This window comes from Opisthocomus hoazin, chromosome 2 (assembly GCF_030867145.1).
Source record: "Opisthocomus hoazin isolate bOpiHoa1 chromosome 2, bOpiHoa1.hap1, whole genome shotgun sequence".
NCBI classification, from domain to species: domain Eukaryota; kingdom Metazoa; phylum Chordata; class Aves; order Opisthocomiformes; family Opisthocomidae; genus Opisthocomus; species Opisthocomus hoazin.
Genome location: NC_134415.1, coordinates 25454593 through 25475793, shown reverse-complemented (window position 1 = coordinate 25475793; position 21201 = coordinate 25454593). Strand labels below are relative to the sequence as shown.

Below are 21201 nucleotides of genomic sequence, written 5' to 3'. Positions count from 1 at the left end.
ATTCACTGCCTGCCAGACCACAGCGAGGAGAGGCAGATCCGAAGAGAGTCTTCTGCTTTGGTCCCGGGGCGCTCACCAGCATGTGTGTTGCATTAGCTGACCACACTGAAATGGGCTGCACCACATGACAGCCATCTGCAGTTGTGCAGCGCAGTTTTTAGTGTGTCCTGCAGAATTTTCTGTTTCCATTTGCTTGGCTTAAAGATCCTGCTTAGCTTGCTAGCTTTTGGTTGAGACCGTTTTACTGGTCTGGCTAAGAAACCTTTAATAGGCACTCATCCATCTCGGTCGAAGTGGGGCTATGTCTGCGGTGTGGTGGGGCTTGCGGCAGGTTACTGGTCTCGCTGGAGGAAGCAGTCTTTACTATTACAGTTCTTAATATTGCCTGTGAACCAGGCACTAGTGTGTAGCACACGCACAGTGCCCCAGTGTTTTCAGCCTATGCTTTTGCTTAATTTGATGAAGATGGTGTTTTTTTGTTCAACAGCAGATGCATGCTACAGCAGGCTGCTACCACCCCTGCTAGGGTGTTAGCAACAAACCCTGTGCACTTGTCTTGGAAGGCTAAATCTTCAGTTCATTGGGTGTAGGCTACTAAATCTCATGTTTTCATGGATGCACTTTGTTGCTGTAGGGTTAGAGACAGCTCTCAGGAAAGGGTTGCTGGTGCTGTTAGGTAGAAGTCAAAAGCAGCAATGTGTCAAACAGTGCATAAGCCCCTTATAAGCTTAAAATATAGCAGGCCCTAACCTTGAAAGTGTTATTAGCCTATCCAGCTGGTTTCTTTATGAGGTAAATAATTAAAGGAGAGAAAACATTCTGGAAAAAACTCTACTATGCAAGAACTGGCCCGTCTTGACTTTAAGATGGTTACCTTCTGTCATAAATGTGTCACTATGGGTTTTCCTCCAGATGTTAGGAGGAACAATTTTCAAAGCACTGGGCAGTTTTAAGATAAGGATAATTAATATTTTGAACTATTAACCAATGACTGAGATGAATTCTCCATCACTGACGATTCTTAAATTAAGATCAGATAGTTCTCAAAAAGAAAAAAGAAAGGAAAAAAAGCCTGTAGGAACAAACGTAAAAGGATCTGACAATCTGTGTTATGCAGATCACAAGGGATGCCACTGGCCCTGGAATCGATGAATAACAAATGTTCCTGCAATTAAGTTGTGCAGGCGCCAGTGTCGCTACACACCAGAATTTCACATGTGGGTGTTTGCATTAGAACAAGTTGTGTATTTTTATAGCCATGGAAAAACAATAACCTCTGTGACTTGCATCCATCCGGCGCTTAGCAAAATAAATGACAGCTACTGAATATTTGCAAAGAACTATTCAGTCAGTCGGACTCTGTTTATGGATAATCTCTAAGCAAAAAAAGTGAGGTAAAATTTACCAGACAGATTATTAATTACAAATGTTTTGCTGCTCTTTAGATTTCTGTATGTATTTGTACTGACTGTTTCATACTCATTGCTAAGAAAACCTACCTGGGTATATTCCCACTTGGGAAAATCATAAATACTATTTCTGTAAGGGATGAAAAAGGGAGTTATAATCTCAAGGAAATATTCATTGTCTAAGTGAAATATGTCAGCTCAATAGTACCTGTGTCTGTGACAGATTTTTGTTATCAGTAACTTAATTTTTAATTTGTGCTTATGTAAGACATCTGCTAGTCTCTGTCCTGAGCATGAGTCACTGTAGGGTTTTTTTTTGACAACGTGGTCTCTGTACATGAAAAAATGTTTGCTTTGCAGGTTAGATGTGAAGCAGGGCATTTTCCCTATTGTTTTTCTGTTCTGCTCATTATCTAATATTTATGTCTGAGAGTTCTGTTTATATTGTCAAATCCTGAACTGTCTATCCCCATCTTAGGTTGTTATGACACTGGGTTTGCAGTGAGCAATAATATTGGCAGAGTAATAGAAATTTAAAGGAACAATGTGAAAACTAAGTGATGTTAAAGGCATATTGTTTTTTTAATTTTGTAATTAAAAATATTCAAATGCGCAATATGTATCCATCAATGAATATCTACGTGAATGCATCTTGAATTTAGATAAATGAGGAGAACAGAGAAGACATTCTGAATTGCAGTGGCATTAAAACAATAGAAGGCAGCGTTGTCCTGTCAGTTCATTTGAAAGAATGATAATAGTAAGAAGAAAACTGTAGAAAAGAAAATAATAGTCAATTATTTGAAATGAGCAGAAATTTCATTTATGCACTTTCAAGGTTTGGAAAAAAAAAAAAACAAACAACAAACCCAAGACTTCTGAGGTTGATGGCATCTTTTTAGGTTGTTAAAGTACATATAGATTTGCAAATAGTCACAGTCCACGGGGCTTTTCTGTATTAATGGGACATTTACACATAGTTACAGGGCAGCCTTGTGTGTAACAGCGTGGTCTAGGTACGCCAGACAGCTGTGTGAATAGTCTCAGCTATATATTTGTTTGACTATAGAACATGATTATATTTCTTGAATACGTCAGTGGCTTATGAGCTATAGGAATTTTATTCCTTATGTTTTTCAGTAGTTACGAGACATTTGTAAACACTTTTAAAAATTTTTCAATGTGGTTTACTTCTCCATTGCAGGTTTTTTTTTACATATCTTCTTCCACACAGTGCTCCATCCTCATTGAGACCATTACTGGATAAGATACTCAATGCAACAGGTAATTGCAATAAACATGGTGAAGCCAAGTATTTCCTTTCTTAATGTGACTATCATGTCTGGGATGGGAGGGATGCTGCTTTTATGTTCACTGCAATAGAATCAGATTGTTCTGCTATAGAGGATAAAATTTCCCCCATGCAGAGAAAGCAAGAATGGCCCCTTAGACCAGAGAAATCCTGTTTTGAGGTTTTATCTAGGCTTCACAGAGGTATTTGCTTCCTACTCATACCTCAGCACTGGGGTGAACCGCATCAGAATGCAATTCCTTGCGGGATCTGGAGGAACCCCTATTTCAGGCAAGGGGAATTTTAATGATAAAACCAGCATACTTCCCCATTGCCAGTGGTAGCAGTGGTCCTTTTATACCTCAGAAGCCAGGCAAGTGACATTACCATAGATCTTTACTAATTACCAAAGTGATGCCTTTGGGACAAGAGTAGTTGCTTGTGCCTGTAAATATGATTTGAGGGTTTTTGGTGCACTGTGCAAGGGGTTTTATACCTTGTGCTGTGTGTATTCAAAAGAGACTTTGATGATGCTGGGCTATAGCTAATTAACAAGCAAAGCCTTTGGAGTTCCCTATATTGGCTAAAGTTTGTCCCTTGTGGGGAGCTCACTGCAGTATTTTCTGGCCATAGGCCTGGGGTTCCCAGCTGGATGAGCCAGCTTTTGACATGCCTGGCTCCTGTCAGGTATGAAACCTGATTTGTAGTAAGTCACGGGCTTCATGTCCACATCGCAATGCCGTTGTAGAGTGGGGCACCACTGGGCTTTGATGGTTAGGGCTTTATTCGAATGTAACATCTCTTGCATCCTGTGCAGGTTGCTCCTCATCTAACTCACCCTTTTTCTGTGCTTTTAAAGGAGAACTTCACTGGGGAATAGATGAGACGGCTGCTCAGCTAGAGAGAGTTTTGAATTTGTATAAGAGTGGAGAGTACCTACAGAACACGACCCGGATGCCCAAAGCTGGTAAAGTGGTCTTTCTCAAAACATAAAATCAGAGACTTCGTCTTTATTTTGAGGTTTAAAAGGGCAAATGTGCAGAAAACGAGGATCAGTGGCCCTTGAAATCATGCACACGATAATCTGTTGTCTGCTTTTTACTTCCTGGGTGCCTTCTGAAGGCCTTCTCACTAAATGACTTAGGTGCGCATCCATAGGTGTGAGCAGGCTGTAATAGGGATAAGGAGTATTGCTCTCCACAGCAGATTTGTGGAAAATGTGTTTCATCATATCCACACACTTCTCTGCTGTTGGAGTATCAGAACCTGCCCAAACGTGAGTTGGGGGGGAATCTAATCAAGATGCTGTAACCTTCCCTGGATTTCCTGGGACTTGCAGGAATTTCTTGCTACATAAGCACTTGTAGATTGGAGGAATAAAGTTTTTGCTTGCTTTGCACGAGAAAAATAAGGGGTCCCTCAGCTGACTTCTAGCAATAGAATTAAAGAGAAGGAAAAAAAAAAGGACAGGATGAAAACGAAGCTGTGTAATAGTAGCTTTTTCATAAGATCTCTGCAGCACCACAGGTATGAAAAATGCTATTCAAGCAGCTATGGTATGGAGGGATGCACGTTCTTCCCGGAAGGATAGCTTGTGGAATTACATACGTTAAAGAAGATTATGTATGATGGAAATGACTGTAAAGTCTAACAACTGAAATAGCTAGTTTGCAAATTATTTTTGTGTATGTACAATATTCATGTCAAACTGTCAACATAATTGACTGCAAGTTGATAGGAAAATTATAGCTTTGTTGCAAAAGCTCATTAAATAGGGAAAGATGGGTTCTAAATGAAGATGAACGTTGGCACAGGGGGTTTGAAAAGTTCAGTGAAGCATTTGGTCTGTGAAAGAGACACAGGAGCCAAATTCATTCCTGTCGTAGCACTGTTAACCTCAAAGGGCCATGACACCAGGGATGAATTTGACCCACTTATCAGAATAATTCAATATTTATTTTGTTGTAAAATTGGCAGGAAAATTGTTGCAGGTGTTCATTTAACTTTATAATTTTCAGCTTTTCATCACAATCTGTGCTGAGTGATGCCTGTCAACACAGCAAAATTATTTTCAGCAGTACAATCAATAGTACAAACACGTCCTTTGTTGAAGAAGTGCCAGGAGGGCTGAAGTTTTTCTGTGATGCTGGTTGATTCCAGATTTAACTGCTGTATCAGGACAAGAAGTTTTGAATTTTAGAGGGCTGTCATATTTATAAAGAATCTCGGGGAGAGAAGCTTAGGACAGCAGTAGTAAATGTAACAGTGCAGGTTTCTACTAATATGGAGCAGAGCTCCCTGTATATTTGGCTACTGCAATAATTACACATTTTTGTGTTAGTTGAATTCTGTAGAGCCCTCGATAATGTAACACAGAATCTGCTACCCATGTTCACGGTTAGTAATGCCCTTCTGTGCACGTAGCCTTTTTTTATTTTCAGGACACTGCTCATGGACTTAGGCACTCTACAGCATGAACAAAGATGTTGAAAATCCATAGATGCTTTGTGTGACATATTTGGCTAGTCTGCGTTAAAGACTGTGAGTGTAATACTGAATTCTTTGATAGGAAAAAAGTTCTCAACCAATGGCAAGCCTGAGGAATCCGATATCGTAGCGGGAATTATGCTTAGATGAGATGTGTTTTCAGACTTAGCTGCCATGCCTTTTAAGATGTGCAGGCCTGTTTCTTGTTTGTTCTAAGGCTACTTTAACCAAACAGAAAAGGGGTTGTAATTTATTTCTATTTTAAGGTTCCCTTTCCTTGCCAGCAAAGTATGAAGAAGTTATATCGTGAGGGTGAAAATATGCCTACGTACTCATTCGTATCGCTTTTTTTCTGAACACTTCCCTTCCTCAACCAGTGTTTGACTAGTAATACCATGCTACAATTACTTTTTAATATTCTCAGTCCAGAGATTATGGAATTAGAAATTATTAATTAGGAATTATCCAAAGATTATGGAATGGGCAATTCTTCTGAGGTACCGTGAAGTTGCAGGAGAAGGTGACAGTGGTGCTGGAAGGGACCAGCCTCCAGGTGATCAACCTCTTCCCACTGGCAGGACGTTCCCAGCTGAGCTGGCATCCTGGCCACCGAAACCAGAGCTGAACAGCTCAGCAAGTCAGATATTTTGTGTAACTCTTGGTGGGTGGTGGAGAAGGAGACGGGTAAAAAGAGACAACTGCGATACTTTCCCAAGATGTCAGCTGAGGTCATGTGTTCCTCCTGTTTGGGGTCTAGGAGGACACCATGTTACTCTGAAAGCAAAGAAAACATATTTTTAAGATTGTGGGATTTTTTAAAACGTTTTCTGCCTTGCCTTACAGCATAATGAAAGTTCAAAGAGAGTGTTTTCCAATTTAGTGCTAGGTTGAGTTAAAACTAGGGATGATGGTTTGGTTCTCAGGCCAGACTGGAGTTAATCAGAGCTTTGCATTCCTACACTGGTGTGCCAAGATCGGGCAGGCACAAGTTTGCATCAGTTTTGCTCTAGATTATGGAAATCTCACAAGGTGACTTGGCTCCCAAGATTTTTGCGAACAGTAGAAGTGACAAGAATTAATGATATCAGTCTCCTCTGGCATCTAAATGGTTGTGACAAAAGAAGGCCTTTCTGGTGTATGAACTTTTTTGAAATCTTAGAAGCATAACTGGAGATTTCAAATCCAAGAACTGCAAGATTTTGGTGTTGAGTGGTTTTTTTTTTGTTTTTTTTTTTTTTTTTTTTTTTTTTTTTTGAAAACAAACCACAGAAGCTTAGGTAATGGTGCTTCAGAATTTCGTAGGTCTAAATGCTTTGAATTACCCACTGTCTTGGATAGAGCATTGTAAATTCATACCAGGAAAGAAGAGATCGTGATCTTGGGCAAGTGATCTAAGGCCGTAACTAGAACATAAACTTTGAGGAAACAGTCTGTTATCTGTCTGAACCTATGTTTTTGAAAGGAAGACCTCCTCCTATGAACACCATGAAGTGAGAAAGGTGATGTTGATAATCAGTAGGGAAGTGACGGGAAGTGACACGAAGAAAGGTCTTGTCAACCCTAGTGTTCCCATAAATAAAGTTTAACAAGATGACATAGTTATATTACAGGAGGTCTTGGATATTAAGCTTTCACTGTGCTTCAGTTGTAAAAGATTTTATAGTGCTGTAAATTATATTATGCTCTGGACTTTGCTTTAGTATCTTAGAAACAGAGTAGAGGCGTGGGACACATTCGATAGCTATGTATGTGTTCTGTAATCATAAATCACACTACTGTTAATGCTGATATAGGAACATTACAGTGTTTAAAACGACACAATGAACAAATACTTTTATATTCCATTGCCTGTTGGTCTCTTGCTGGAATCCAGAAGAATGTGAGTTAAAACAGGAACCATGTACTACTTCTGACATGTTATCTAAAAATGATTAAATCATTCCATTAGTTATCCAGATTAAGACAACTATAAAAAAACCCTGCTGATGTTCGTCAGTAAAATCCTGCCCCAGTATCAACATTTTTATTACTTTAACCAAATGACACTCATTTGTACCAAGTGGGTGTTTGGCCCTTGAGCTAAGCCCCAGCCTTTCAGTTAACTCTGAATTTACTCAGAAATGCGTGAAATCAGCTAACACTAGTAAATCCGATAGCTTTGTTATTCATTTAAGCTAATAGATGACCCATTATTAGGCATGAGGGTGTGCAAGCCCACAGAAAGGCATAATTAGCTGCTGCTCTTAGTTGAAAGGACATTCTAAATATTAAAAAAGCTGGAAGGCTGGACATAAAGCAAAGACACTTCATGTTTTCTTTTGTCTTAAGACAATTTGGCAGGATTATGCTGTATGTAAACATTTACAGTACAACAGTGTTTTGAAAAAATATTCTGCAGGGTCACTATAGCAACCTGCTTAGGAAATTGTAAATCCATCCAAGAATTATTGAAATCAGGGATGTGTTTGTGCACATGTGTGTGTGCGAGAGATATTTTGCAAGGTTGCTTGAATATTGTTTCAGGCAGTTTGTATATCCTGCGGCAGGCCACAACGCTAAGGCAAGAAGTACTCTGCAGGCGCTTGAGGGCTTGGCCGGGAACACACTGCAGCCCACTCCCTGCAGCCCAGATTCCAGCTTTATCTGTCACTGGGGCGTCTGGAGTTTCTTTCCCAGGGACGCCGAGGCTGCTTGCTGGCCAGCTGAGGGGAAAAGGCGCTTGGGGCTGCAAGCACTGGCAGAAGGTCTCCCTGTGCACCCTGCCTTGCACAGGGGGCTTTTGCATCAGCAGGCAGGCAATCCTGGCACGCAGAGGAATGCAGGAGCAGGTTCCTTTGCACCCATACGGCACTGGAAATACGGTGGGGCTGTATAGCTGTGTAGTGACCAGATGGTTGTTGCTGACACGTATCTCTACCAGCGTGCAAACTATATGCCCTATTCACTGAGCAAAGTCATAGAATCAGAATAGTTTTGGCGGGAAGGGACATTTAAAGGCCATCTGGTCCAACCCCCCTGCAATAAGTAGGGACATCTTCAACTAGATCAGGTTGCTCAGAGCCCCGTCCAACCTGACCTTGAATGTTCCCAGGGATGGGGGATCTACCACTTCTCTGGACAACCTGCGCCAGTGTTTCACCACCCTCGTTGTAAAAAATTTCTTCCTTATACCCAGTCTAAATCTACCCTCCTTTAGTTGAAAACCACTACTCTTTGTCCTGTCACATCAGGCCCTGCTAAAAAGTCCATCCTCATCTTTCCTCTAGGCCCCCTGTAAGTACTGAGAGGCTGCAATAAGGTCTCCCCAGAGCCTTTTCTTCAGGCTGAGATCAAACTGAATAGCCCCAGCTCTCTCAGCCTTTCCTCGTAGGAGAGGTGCTCCATCCCTCGGATCATCTTCCTGGCATCGTCTGGCCCCGCTCCAACAGGTCCATGTCTTTCCTGTGCTGAGGGCTCCAGAGCTGGATACAGGACTCCAGGTGGGGTCTGACCAGAGTGGAGCAGAGGGGCAGAATCACCTCTCTCGCCCTGCTGGCCACACTACTTTTGATGCAGCCCGGGATACAGTTGGCTTTCTGGACTGAAACATTCTGCTGTCGCTAAACTCTAGGTCCAACTTGGCAGCATACAGCAAATGCATTCTGCTGGTGTGTTAGGTCCTCAGCTCCTTTCAAAAACAAACACTAAAGAGTGTCTTTTAAAAATCTTGTGAGCACCTGTCTTTAATCTTAAATACCCTGCACCTGTGACCCTAGACAACTTTTGGCTTGTCCATCATCAGCATTGTTGTTTTTATGAGCGCAAGGGCGAGATGCAGCTTGCGGGTGTCTGTGGCACTAGTGTGGGCTGGTTGCCATCAGTGGATCGGTGTACCCCGCAGACGGGGCTGTGGGGGCAGAGCAGCTCCGCAGCCTGGTGAGTGGCCCTGGGACATGGGGCGGGCAGGAAAACAGCTCCAGCTGCGTCACGTTAAGCAGAATAAGATGTAAGGGAACATGTCGTTCTTCTCCTAATTATTTGAGTTTTGGTGACGGCCTGCGTACCGATTTAAATATGGCTCTGCTGTAAGCACAATAGAAGCGTACAAAAAGAGGCAAGCCTTACTCCGCTTCCAGTCTGTGCGCGGGAAACAGCCAAAGGACAAAAATATTCGCCAGAGAAGCAGGGCTATCTCCCAGTCTGACGGCAAACCCCTGTCCTTCCAGGCCTGTCTGTCCTTCCAAACAGTTGGAATTAGTCAGAAATGATTGAAAGCAGAGACACGTGGGATATGCCTAGCATGTCATTTACTCAGACCTACCAAAAAATAGCTTTCCGTAGTGCAACTGCGCATATGGCTTTGGGAGGCTTATTGTCAAAAGCATGTTTAAATGTGAGGTATTGAAGCATGAGGAAAGTTTCAGCATAAAATGAAGCGTACTAAGAATGTAAGTGTATTATTGTCTATTTAGGATCTGATTCTGTTTTCCATAAGCTCCCTGGGAATTGGAGGGGACTGTTTGTAGAGCAAAACACTGCTCAATACTACTTTTTGCTGAGATTGGCAAGATCAGACTCTTTCTGCTTATTTGTAAGCAAAGCAATTAAAAGCAAATCCAGAGTCGACTGCCAGTGTTCCTCTCGAGAGTGGAGAAAAAGGAGCAATATGATTTCGCTCTCAAGGATGAACATTACTGCATCTGTGTCATTGACCCATGGTGTATTGGCAGGTGATAACTAGAAAAGAGAACTGGGCAAATTTCCAACGAGTAGCTGTAGCTGGTAGTAAAAATGCAATCTGACTGCTGTGGCTGAAATAAATGGTCATTAGGACTGATTAAAGTCAGATTTAGGGTGATTCAAACAAGCTAAAAAGGGGAAACCACAGGCGGTTTCACATAGTTTATTATATACTTGTGGAGTTATTTATATGATTCAGTCTGGTACAGAGAAAATGAATATGTTTATAGATTGTAGTTGGCTTTGGGACAACCAGGTAATTTCTGATGGAAAAAATTTACAGCAAGATTTTAAAGCATTGGCTTTCTTTTACAGCTCTTGTCCTGGTCAGTGATGCTGCAGGTTGCTTTTAAAGATGCCTCTCTTACCTGTCATGAGAAGGTGCCGGTTCGGAAAATTGCTGTGGGGGCTGGCTTGTGCTGTGAGAAACTTCTAAGAAGATTTTGGCCTGATTAGAACACCGTGTTTTGATTGACCAGAGCAAACTTGTAAAAATATTTCAACACTGTTAAAAATATCACAAAAAAAAATTCTGAGGGTTGCCCAGGTTCAGCATGGCAAGCTGTTTTGAAGTTTCAAAATGTTTATGGGACAGGAAAAATGTTTCCTAGTAGGATTTGTTTGTATAACTGTGAGCAGCGAATCAGCTCCTGTATGTTAAGCTGGACTAAATCTGTCATAAGTGACAAGAAGATCAAGCTTACTGTATTACATTTATTTGCTTCAATCCTCACAAAATCAGTAGGTGGAGAAAAGCATTCTTTTTCTGTGGTGATAGCGATAGGAGCGTCTTGCATTTCTTTGACCTATTCCTTGCCATTACCTTGATAGACTTTGTGTACTCTGTGTCAAGCTATGAGTATGTATGCAAAAGTGTAAATTTATGGCTGCATTTATAGTATTAGGCAAGTATTTATTGGTTTTAAACACCATTAGTCTGGAAATCGACCAGAACTTTGACCTTTTTATGATGTGATTTACTGCTGTGAGCCTTCAAATTCCACGGACTCCATTTAAGCAAGTTTCAGGTCTTGGCAGGACAAAAACCTGAGCTGGAGCTGTCTTTAAACCAGTGGAGTTTTGCTAAATTGAGCAAGTGACTGCACTGTAGTGACTAAGATGATCATTTAAAGGTGCAGGGAAAGCCAAGCTCTCCTGCGAGCTGGGGCTAATGTCATTGCCAGGGCACCTCTCAATGGAGGGGCGTCCTTCCAGTTCATGTCAGCGGAGTGTGTTTCTTCACAACGCGTATAAATAAGGGCTAAGGGGTCAGCTCCCTAATTTGTCACTGTGTAAACAAGAGATTCCAGCGATATTTGCCTTTGCTGTGCAAACGGGGAAGGCAGCTACCTTGCTCTGCTTGAGATAAAGTGAGTTTTGGAGAAAAATGTGGCTTCCTCAGACTAGCACTCAGCTGGTGTTACAGTGAGTTTCTGGTGAGTTCTGACTGTAATGGTTTGAGAGAAGATCCTGTGCTGGCTTCCCAGGGTGGTGGGAGCGTATGGCTGATTTGGGAGCATGAGCCAGGTTATGGGGCCATTGCGTGTCCCGCTTTCTGCTCTGTGTGGCTGCCTTCCTTCCCATCAGGATGCTTCTGGGGAAAGGTGCTTCTGGGCAGCTGTCCCCGCTGCCTGCCATGCAGGTGTAGAGAGGGGCTGCCTTCCTGTGTTTCCCCCTCGCTGCATCCCGCTCCTCTCCCCGTGGGCAGCGTAGGCAGGAGGCTCAGATCCCCAAACTGCAGGCGTTCAGCAGTCTGTGCCAGTTCGGGGGACCTGCCAGAAGCTGCCTTTGTGGCATCCGTGTGACTCTGCTCTCACTTAGACTCCAGTGGCTTCATTTTCACCCGTCTGGTGCTTGATGACTTCCCAGCCAAGGAAAATTATCTTTGCCTGTGGGTCGTACTGCTGTGTACCTGTTACGCTACCCTGTTCCCATGAGTTGTTGCTGATGGTGGTGGCTTCCCTTATGTAGGTACTGGCGGGGAGCAGCAGGGAAAGTAGGAACAGCCCCAGGGCTCTGCTGCATGGTGAGACCTCCCTAAGTGCCAGCTTGGAGGTTTCCATCCTCTCTGCCACCTTCAAGCCAGGACCTCCCCATCACCATTGCAGTTGTTGCTGGCCCAACTCTGCTGATTAATGTGTCCAAGCTGCCCAAATGATTTACCATGCTCAGTCACCTTGAAAAAGCCAATGGAAAGGAAGAACTTTGTCTCCTACCCCTGACTGAGCTTCAGGTCACGTAAATCACTGCTGCTCTTTTGAAATCTGTTGACGTCAGCTGAGCGCCAAACCCTTGACAGCTGTACCGTGAACAGTATTGAGAAGAAAGTAAGTGTTATGGGCGTATTAAGAGTCATATCTGCACGCAGGAGAGTTTAAAAATTGAACGATAAGTCAAAATAAGGGTCTTCCAGATGAGCTCCTGCCTTGCATGGAGAAAAATGTGATGTGGGGCTGTTCTGCTTATAGCCCTAATGGCGTGCCGACGGATGCTGCAGCTCGCTCCCAGCCCCAGCATGGAAGGGTCGGAGCGTGCTCCCTGCTGACACGGAGAACCAGGCAGATGCTTCATCATCTTCTGCTGCAGCAAGTGCTGTCATTCTGCGAATGTCCTCTGTGGCGTGGGCTTTGGCACAGTGCAGTGTTAGGCAGCACTTCTGTAGCCGTGCAAAAAAAAGTTGTGAATAGTCACATTTTATATCCGGTCAACGTGGCACGCACACTGATACAGATAGATGTGTAGGGTGCTGACAATGGTGAATTGATTTTTTTTTTTTTTTTTTTTTTTAATTTTATTTGCACATACCATTTTACTGACCTTGGCTGTGAGGTACAAATCGGTACTTGGCAGTTACCCTACAGAGATAAGACAATACTATTCTGTTACATTCAATTGTTACACTGTACAGTACAGTTTATACAGAAATTTAAAAAAAAAAGAGGGGCTTTACCTATCCAGCCAGTAGCAGTTTGATTTATGCTCTGACTTGTCTTCAGAAGAAAAGCATACATATTTTTGATGGAGACGTGATCTTTTGTAATGTAAAACTGCATTTTTATTTTGTTTTTTTTTCCTTCGTCTGTGTGAGTCTGCATTTTTTTTAATTAATTGAAACCTTTTTGCTTTTGATTTAAGTGGGACATGATCAACTCTGATTTTGCTTCTTGTTTGTGAATGTTTCATGCAATGCTTTTAATGAGCCAGGCTTAAAAAAAAAAAATCAGACTGTGTGGTGTGAACAAGCACTTGTGGATGTGTACTTCTCTTCCCAGCTGAAATACTGGCAGTTTGGAGTAGTAGACACACTTGCCTTTGACTCGGTGGTGTTCGTACAATGTGCTGTCTGAAATACTGGGAGGCTGAATCTGCAATGTCAGGCAGAAAATGCCTGAACTGAAGTGACTTAAGAATAGGCTGTGAGTCAGGGCAGGCAGCTCTGGTTTCTATAATAGATACAATTAGAAGAAATATAGAAAGTATTTATTTTTTGAATAGGACATGGGGGGGAGAGACGGGGGAACCATCAATTTGTGCGTCTGGAGGCTAAATAGAAATGTTTATAAATGATTAGTTGGGTTTGCTGATGCACTCATTAGAGAAATCCCCGTCAGTGGCTGGGAAAGTGAGAGGAGCTGTGAACAGAGAACAAGAGGCAGCTCATAAAGGCAAGTGAGACTGAACGGCAGCCAAGGGAGAGGAGTAATCGGCAGGGCAGCGCGGAGGTGCTGGGCGAGGACCACGCTGACATGCTCCCGCTACTTTTTTTTTTTCCCCTTCTCTTCGGAGGCCCATCAAGCGACTCCCCTTTTGTGCTAACCCAAGCAAGCAAAAAAAGTTTGCTTAATTAAAAGCCTGTCTTTTCTTCCTTCTCTAAAGCAGCCAGAGGAAAATAGCACGCTCTTCTGAGGTAGAGGGAGGGCTGGGAACGCCTGGTCGGGTCTCACCCCGACAATCCCGCTCACTGTGAAGAAGTAGGACAGTGAGTCAGTTCATTCAAGTGGATGCTGTTTATTCAATGGGACATTCTTCCTGTAAAACTCCTAATAAAACCAAAGCCTCGCCTACGCAGTGGGGAAGGGGAAAGGGTTTTGTGCACAGACTGTTTATTTACAGACGCTTTCTGGAAAAAAAGCTGAGAAGAAGAAAGGAGGAAAGGAAAAGGAAAGTAAGGTGCAGAGCTATAAACACATTTGGGAGTAAACCAGGACTGGTACAGTCTAGCCCGTCACCTTTTCCGTCATATATCCTGCTCCTAAGCTGTTAGAATAAACCTTGCCTGTTAAAAACAAGCTGTTTGCTAGAGCTTTCAAAACGAATGCTTTGCTGTGGTTATTTGCAGAGTACAGGCGGGTGCCTGAAGCTTTTATTCCTGATGAGAACTACAGATGCTGGCCATCTTACCACCATAAGGCCTGCCTCCTCTCCGTGTTTGACATCAGCGAAGCCATTGAGATCTGTGACAGCTACTCCCAGTGCAAAGCTTTCGTCTTAACTAACCAGACGACTTGGACAGGTAGGTCGCGGATGCTGTGGAGCAGAAACAGCATCCGAGTCAGGTATACTGGCTGCTTTAGGTGTTTTAATACAGTCTGGGGGGTGTGCTGTGCTGGGCTGTGGGACCCACCACCAGCAGCTGTAAGTTTCCGAAGCTCCGGCTGAGGTGGTTTGATTTTTGGTGGGGCTTCACTTTGCCTGTTGTCAGGGGAGCAGGAACCTGCAGGTGGACTCAGAGGAGCTGGCACTACAGGGCTGCAGCCATGTGCACCATGGGTCTCCAAACCGTGGGGTCTGAAATTTTATTTTAAAACACAGCAGCAGAAACAACAACAAAAGCCCATGACCTGTTTCTGCAGTTAAGTGTGCAGGACGGGGTCCAACATCTGGATTGAAATAAATCTTTTCAATCCATGTGGTTGTTGTGGTTTGACACAAAACCAAACAGGTTCTCCCGTGCATCTAGCTGGGACTTCCTGGCTGCTGTCAGAGGTGCCCTGCCGCTGGTGGGCGGCACGCTCTGCTTCTAGCAGCAGGGCTTTGGCGAAAGGACAGCGAGGAGGGAGGGTTTAAAACCAGATAGAATTAGAAGTAGAACTTCCAGGGGAAAATCCCATTTGCTACCGCAACTCATTTTCTTGTCTGACAGAATACACTCGTTGAAAAGAGAAATATGTTTTCCAAAAGGTCTGCGGGCCTGGCAGTCCCAGTGTGGTTCCCCTGCAGGCAGGCAGTCGGTGCCGATTGACATCAAGCGGAGAATTGGCCCTGGCTCGCTGCTTCTGCACCAGACTCCTGCCTATTTCAGGCAATTCCAGAGCAGTATGAGAAACAAAAATGTTACACATCTCTGATAAAAATCTCTGGTAGCAGCAGCTCTGGAGTGGCTGGGGAGTTCAAAGAGCCGAGTGCTGCAGCCTTTGCTGCGTGCCCAGGACGTGCCCCTGCGCCTGGCCACGGACGGCTCGGCTGGCAGTGTTCCCCCGGGCACACGGCACTCCCTGAAGGACAGATTAAAAAAGACATGTTTCTGTCTGTAAGGTGCAGTGCACCAAATCCATGTTCTTTCATACTCTTCCCCCAAGGTAAAACCCCCACTGAAGTCAGGGTGAGTTTTTTTCTGCCATGTGTTGTCCCCACACACGTAGGGCGGTTTCCCTGCCTGTGACTGCCATTTTCTGTGAGGGCCAGGTTGGCTCTCCGGCTCCTGTCCTTGAGAGGAAGGGTGGCTGATGCCAGCCGCACCTTGGGAAGGCTGATGGAAGTTGTTGCACTGCCACAGGCTTTGGTGTGGCAAATTATTTAGGCTCTGAGGCTCAGCTTTCTGTCTGTACGTCTGCGATCACAACATGCCTTAACCTTAAAGTCAAAATTTACCCTGTGTGCAGTTGCGTGCTTTAGCTGTGCTTAGCTGAGCAACATAAACATACCCCAAAGCCGGGCTCATATACATGCCTATTTCTCAGGACAGGTCCCCGGCCCTGAAAGGATCACAAACTAGTAGAAACTTCAGACAGTTCATGTGTTTCAGAGTGTTTTAGGCACTGTAGTGCTATGGCTTTCTGCATTTCTTGATCTTCTGGGAGGTGTGAAGAGAGACTCCCATGGAACCTAGAAAAAAGTATTTTGTATTAACCTTGCCTGTGGCTAACAAGTGACTGCCAGGTCATTGTGTCAGACTATTTATAGATAGACTACTGGAGTTAATTAATATACTAAAAAAGTAATTATTATGGCAGCGGGAAATTCATAGGAAGTTTAGAGCAGCTCCTGTCTCAGGTTATAATATTAAAAGCAAATGAGACATAACAGCAATATTTCTAGTCTTATTTATAATTTCCTATACTGTGTCATTCCTGATGCACAAGCGCTTGAGTCCCTGGAATCTGCAGCGTGGAGGCTTGCTCCATAGTGGAGGCATCCCGTTTGCTGTGTGATACCTTTGAAGAAAACAGCGCTATGGGAGCCCCCTAGAGAGGCAGGCTGGGAGTAAAGAGCCTTTGGCTTTCTGAAGTTCAGCGAGAGGGAAGGCAGAGGTTGAGTAGCTGTGGAAGATCTCTGTGTGGCCTCTGCTCCAAGGAGAGGCAGCGAGAGTGCGGGTCCGTGGGATGGCGGGTACCCACCGAGAGGCGGGGATGCGCGTCAGGCCCGGGCAGTAAGCGTGGGGAGATACAAGAGCCGTGCCGCGGCTCCCACGAGCACCGCGGAGCGACACCTCACCAAACTGAGCCCCCGGTGGCCTTGGCTGTCTGCATGGCAGGTGCCTGACGCTGCCCAGGCGCTGAGTGCTTGCTGCGGCTTTTTGTGTGAGGAGTCGCAACCGTGTTCCCGCTTGTTTAAAACCCAGAGCTGCGCAGCGATCGGCTGGAGCTATTTCAGAGAAAGTCGCGTTTCACATGCATTGCGCTGATCGGTTTTGCAAAGATTCAAGCACGCAAAGATGATGATGCTCCTGTACCATCGAATGAATGCCCTGAACCCAAGCCTGTTTTTGTCAGTGGGAGAGTGTTTAAGTACGTTTTTTAAAGATCATGTGAAATTTATATTAAAATTTTCAGACCTCTCCTTCCTAACACATTTACTGTGTGCAGCCGTATCTTGACCATAATTAGATAAGAGTAAACATAGTCTTATAGCATATAACTCTCACAGCAGGGGAGAATCAATGTCATTTTAGACAAAAGCTTTTCAGTTTCAGACCAGGTGAAGTTAAGAAAGAGTTCAGTCTCGGGTTGGGTGAAGAATGCATAGGTTGAAGAAGAATACGAAATGTCAGTATTTGAAAGTTTGCAACCTTTTGCTTATCGCTTCTAATCATTTTTATTTTCTTGCCTTTTCCTACTTGGTGCAGGTCGACAGCTTGTCTTCTTCAAGATGGCCTCAAATCACATCGTGCCTGATCCTGACAAGATAACATATGTGAAGGTGACAGACTGACAGCTAAAGTGGCTCAGTCTGACTCGTGAGTGACAAGAGCTGTTTGTGTATAAATATAGGCAGCTGTTAGGTATAAGGTGGCTGTGGCCGGAGAGATAATTGCACTATTACTCATTCTAATCTATAGAGTGCTAAACAAAACTTTAAAGAAATAACCTGCATGACCAGGATGGATGTGCAATAAAACAACATTTTGAAAATGTGACTTTTTTTTTAAAAAAAAAGCAAAGTACAAGTATGATACACTACTAGGATATAATTTTGGGTATAAATCAGCTGGCAGCTCTGGCTTTTCTAACCAAGGTTAGCATAATGTTTCTGACCTGTGCATGTGTGCACAGGGATGAAAGTTGATCATTTCTATGGGAAGTCTGTATCCTCCGCGCTGATACTTATTTGGGCACGTACAATCACAACAGACTAACTGAAGCATATCAGGTTGTAAGCTGAATAGCAAACGTTTCTGAAGACAATCAGCATTTGTGTTAAAGCTATCAAATATGCAATGCCGGCATATTTGTCAAAAGGAAGGGACTGGTTATGTTTAGAATTGCAAGACTGTAGCTAATTTTCATTTTTGCTTCCAATGTTATCATAAAGTTTCATTTTTAATTTAAAAGAGCCATTTTGTAGGTCTAGCCAATCACATAAGCATATGAATAGTCCCGCTGAAAGGGTAGGGACTTACCCAAGTGCCGAGTGCTTTGCTGAATAGGGATAGGCCTAAGCATATGCTTACAATTAAGCCTGTGCTTAAGACTTTTGTTGAATGGAGTTTGAATTGTTCAGGAAGCCACATCTTTGACAGACTGGCAAAGCAATCCAGCTGGCAGAACAGTGCTAGCTTAATAACTATCTTGCAGTTATTCGTATTCTTGATCATCAAATCCTTGGTTTCCTAAGGCACTGCTTGCTAATTCTTAGAGTGGATGAAGAAAATGACCTTAATAATTGCAGATGAATGCTAGCCTTAATTCTATATAAAATGCATTTTACAGGCATGGTGTGTCTAGAGAATTTGCTTTCAGTGAAAGCAATAAAGTAAATGTTAAAGTGACCAATGTCATACTGTTTTGTAGTTTGTACAGTCAGGAAAAAAAATGTGCTTTTGTTTCTCAAATTGTTTATTTTTGTAAAAAAAAAATAAAAGATTAATATGATTTCTTTCATGCTCGATTTTTTGCGTTGCAAATAAATGCCTTCTTCCAGTGAAAACTTAGGCATAATGTATTGTATGTAAACTTAAGCCTGGGATATTTTTTCCAGGAAGGAACTGAGGTATTTCCAGTGGCTCCTGGTGAGGGGGGTGTTTCTAGGGGTATGTGGTGGCTTTCTCTAAACAGTTGCCTGTCGCAAAGCAAGTGACCATTAGAAGACAGGGCTTGAGCAGCCTTTCTTCCTCTGTAGTTTGAGTCACATCGGTACCAGCCTTCTAACATTTGGAAGGGTGAGGATGAGAGCAGAACCTGAAGGAATTACTCATCGGGCTAAATGGTGGTTTTTCTTACTGGGCTGTACCAAGGAGGGTCCGAGGAGAGCAGGAGGGCCAAGGAAGCTGGGCAGAAATGCTCATAGCCTGTGTGACTATGCAGGAGAGATGGTGACGCCATTGGCAATGGATCTCGTCTCACTGCGGTTTCTCTGAGGTCACGGACACCCTAACGACTTCTGGCAATGGACTGAAATGACACGCTGTAACGGCTGTAACTCACAAATTATCAAACTACCAGCCGTAATAGCTCAGCTGATTGTGTCGCTGTGCAGTTAGGAACCCATCAATCATGCTGTGGTAATAAACAAACACTACAGATTCTTTTAAAATTGCTACATAAATCATGCCAACACATACTGCACAGTTCGTTGAAGTGATATGGGTTGTTGGCACTGAGGTGCTGGTATGTATTTTAAAAGTCTTTAACCTCCTGTGATTGCCTTACCGTTAAGCACTGTATACTGCTCCAAAAATACTCAGTGTTTAAAAATGATGTGAACGGTTAAATTCTTTAGTTGCATCCCTAGGTAAAAAATACCAACATTTAAAAGGAAAAAAAAAAATCAGGGTAATTCTTTAATGTTGTAGGCAGGTAACTTAGGATAATTTCATTCCGTCACTTTCCATGCACCGGAAAAAAAATGCCTCTTAAGTCAGGAATTGTTTATCTCTGGAATCAAACAAACTTGCCAAACCAATTTACATCAGCTTTTGCAAACAGAGATCAAGTAAGCAAGAAAGAAACATAACCGCGAGCCAAGAAGCTGGATTCTAGATTTCAGCAGTAATCAACTTTATACAGGCAGTTTTATAACTCTTTGAGAGTAAGGCTTTCCAATGGAAATGCTGATTAACATCTTAATCAGAGAGGTGTGATACTACAATAAGTGAATTTAATAGCTGTAATAAGCACTGGCAAAAGTCTAAATTTATGGGGAGAAAGCGTCTTTGGCAGCAATGGGTCTGATTCAGCAAAGTGCCTGGCTGGCGCTTGTGGTATGGAAACCCCTGAGAAGCTACAGAGGAGGAGGAGGAAGTAAGGCACAAAGTAAGCTGGCAGGCCTGGGCCAGTCAGCCTGGGAGCTACTCCACTTCTTCTGTGGAAAAGGCATTTCTATCTGTTTTTTTTCCTCTAACATTTTGACTGCTTTTTACATTTCCTGGCTTCCTCAAGCCACAGGGTAGAAACATGAAAGAAGACACCCACAGGGCTTTAAATGACTGAGTTCTGGGTGTGTGCAGGCACCTGTGTGTATGTGTGTACATATTTATGCACGTGTCATGCTGAACAGGGAGAGCTTATATATTTCCTCAGTGAAAAACCAATCAGCTATGCACAAAATGAAGTGCTAAACAGGATGTTGAGTTCATCTGGAGAAGTGAGAGCCCCATGAAGCGGTGGGTGCTGCGGCTCTGCGAGGGGCTGTGCTGAGCGTTCGGTCCCATCCAGTGCCGCAATGGCCTGGCCAGGCTGCGGCTCAGAGCACCTGCAGGAGCTACCCTCCATCTCTGTGACAGTTTGGGGAAGGGGTGACGCTCTCCCCGCTACTGGGAACAGATGCCGGACAATGAAACAGGCACTGCTCGGCATCATCTCTGGTGTGACATCCTGGGGATGTAGTGAAGACATGTTAGGAACTTTGGTCTTTGCTTAGACCAAAATAAAAAAGTGTTCTAGTTTTCTGTATCTTGTCTGAGCCTACTGTTCTCTCTCTGGTCATTTTTCGAAGCTTTCTCCCCAACTTCAATGCATCTTTTTAAGTGGAAAGCTGAAGTCTCATGTATTCAGCTCCAGAAACAGGTTGTTACAACTTGCGTCACGTCTAAGAGGAATCTGTGGTGAAATTACTGTTATCACCTCGAGCATTCATCACCCTACGAGAAAGCCTGAAAATGAGTGGCCTGGCCCTGTTGCCAGCCGAGGAGCTTGGGTAAGTTGGTATAGTGAAGGGAGATTGAAGGGGATTGAATGGGCAGTGAGACACAAGAATTTCAGAAACACGTTTTTCCAATATGAGATAATGGAGATTAATGTAAGTATGTATGACTATTCCTAACGTGCTTTGCTCTGCCTCTCCCTGCTTCACTGAGGCGTCTTGCTTGGTACTTCTGCCAGCCATGACAACCAAGTTTCCCGTAAGGTTTGTGAGAAGGATGGCAGAGTGGGCTGCAGGGAGGACAGCAGCTCGGAGTGAAGGCAGGTCTTCCTGTTGCCATTTACTGCATGTGCTGTGGCAACCACTGGGGACTGCTGTCCTGGAGCAGGACCTGACCACGGTAAGTGCACAGTGAAGACCTTGTCGCTACCTCTAAAATTCATCTTAGCAACTTGTACCACAGCTCATGGGAAGTCAATGCAGCCTTCCATTCAT

At 43.6% G+C, this 21201-nt stretch overlaps 1 protein-coding gene across 1 annotated transcript in view; it reads left to right on the top strand.

Annotated features, from left to right (window-relative positions):
• Positions 1–18472, top strand: part of PKDCC (protein kinase domain containing, cytoplasmic) — a 36836-nt gene extending 18364 nt beyond the window's left edge. The window contains exons 4-7 of the mRNA XM_075412911.1: positions 2614–2693; positions 3560–3667; positions 14246–14419; positions 17252–18472. Of these exons, the coding sequence (XP_075269026.1) occupies positions 2614–2693; positions 3560–3667; positions 14246–14419; positions 17252–17337 (448 nt within the window). The 3' untranslated portion in view covers positions 17338–18472. The remainder of the gene's footprint in view (positions 1–2613; positions 2694–3559; positions 3668–14245; positions 14420–17251) is intronic.
• The last annotated feature ends 2729 nt before the right edge of the window (positions 18473–21201 follow it).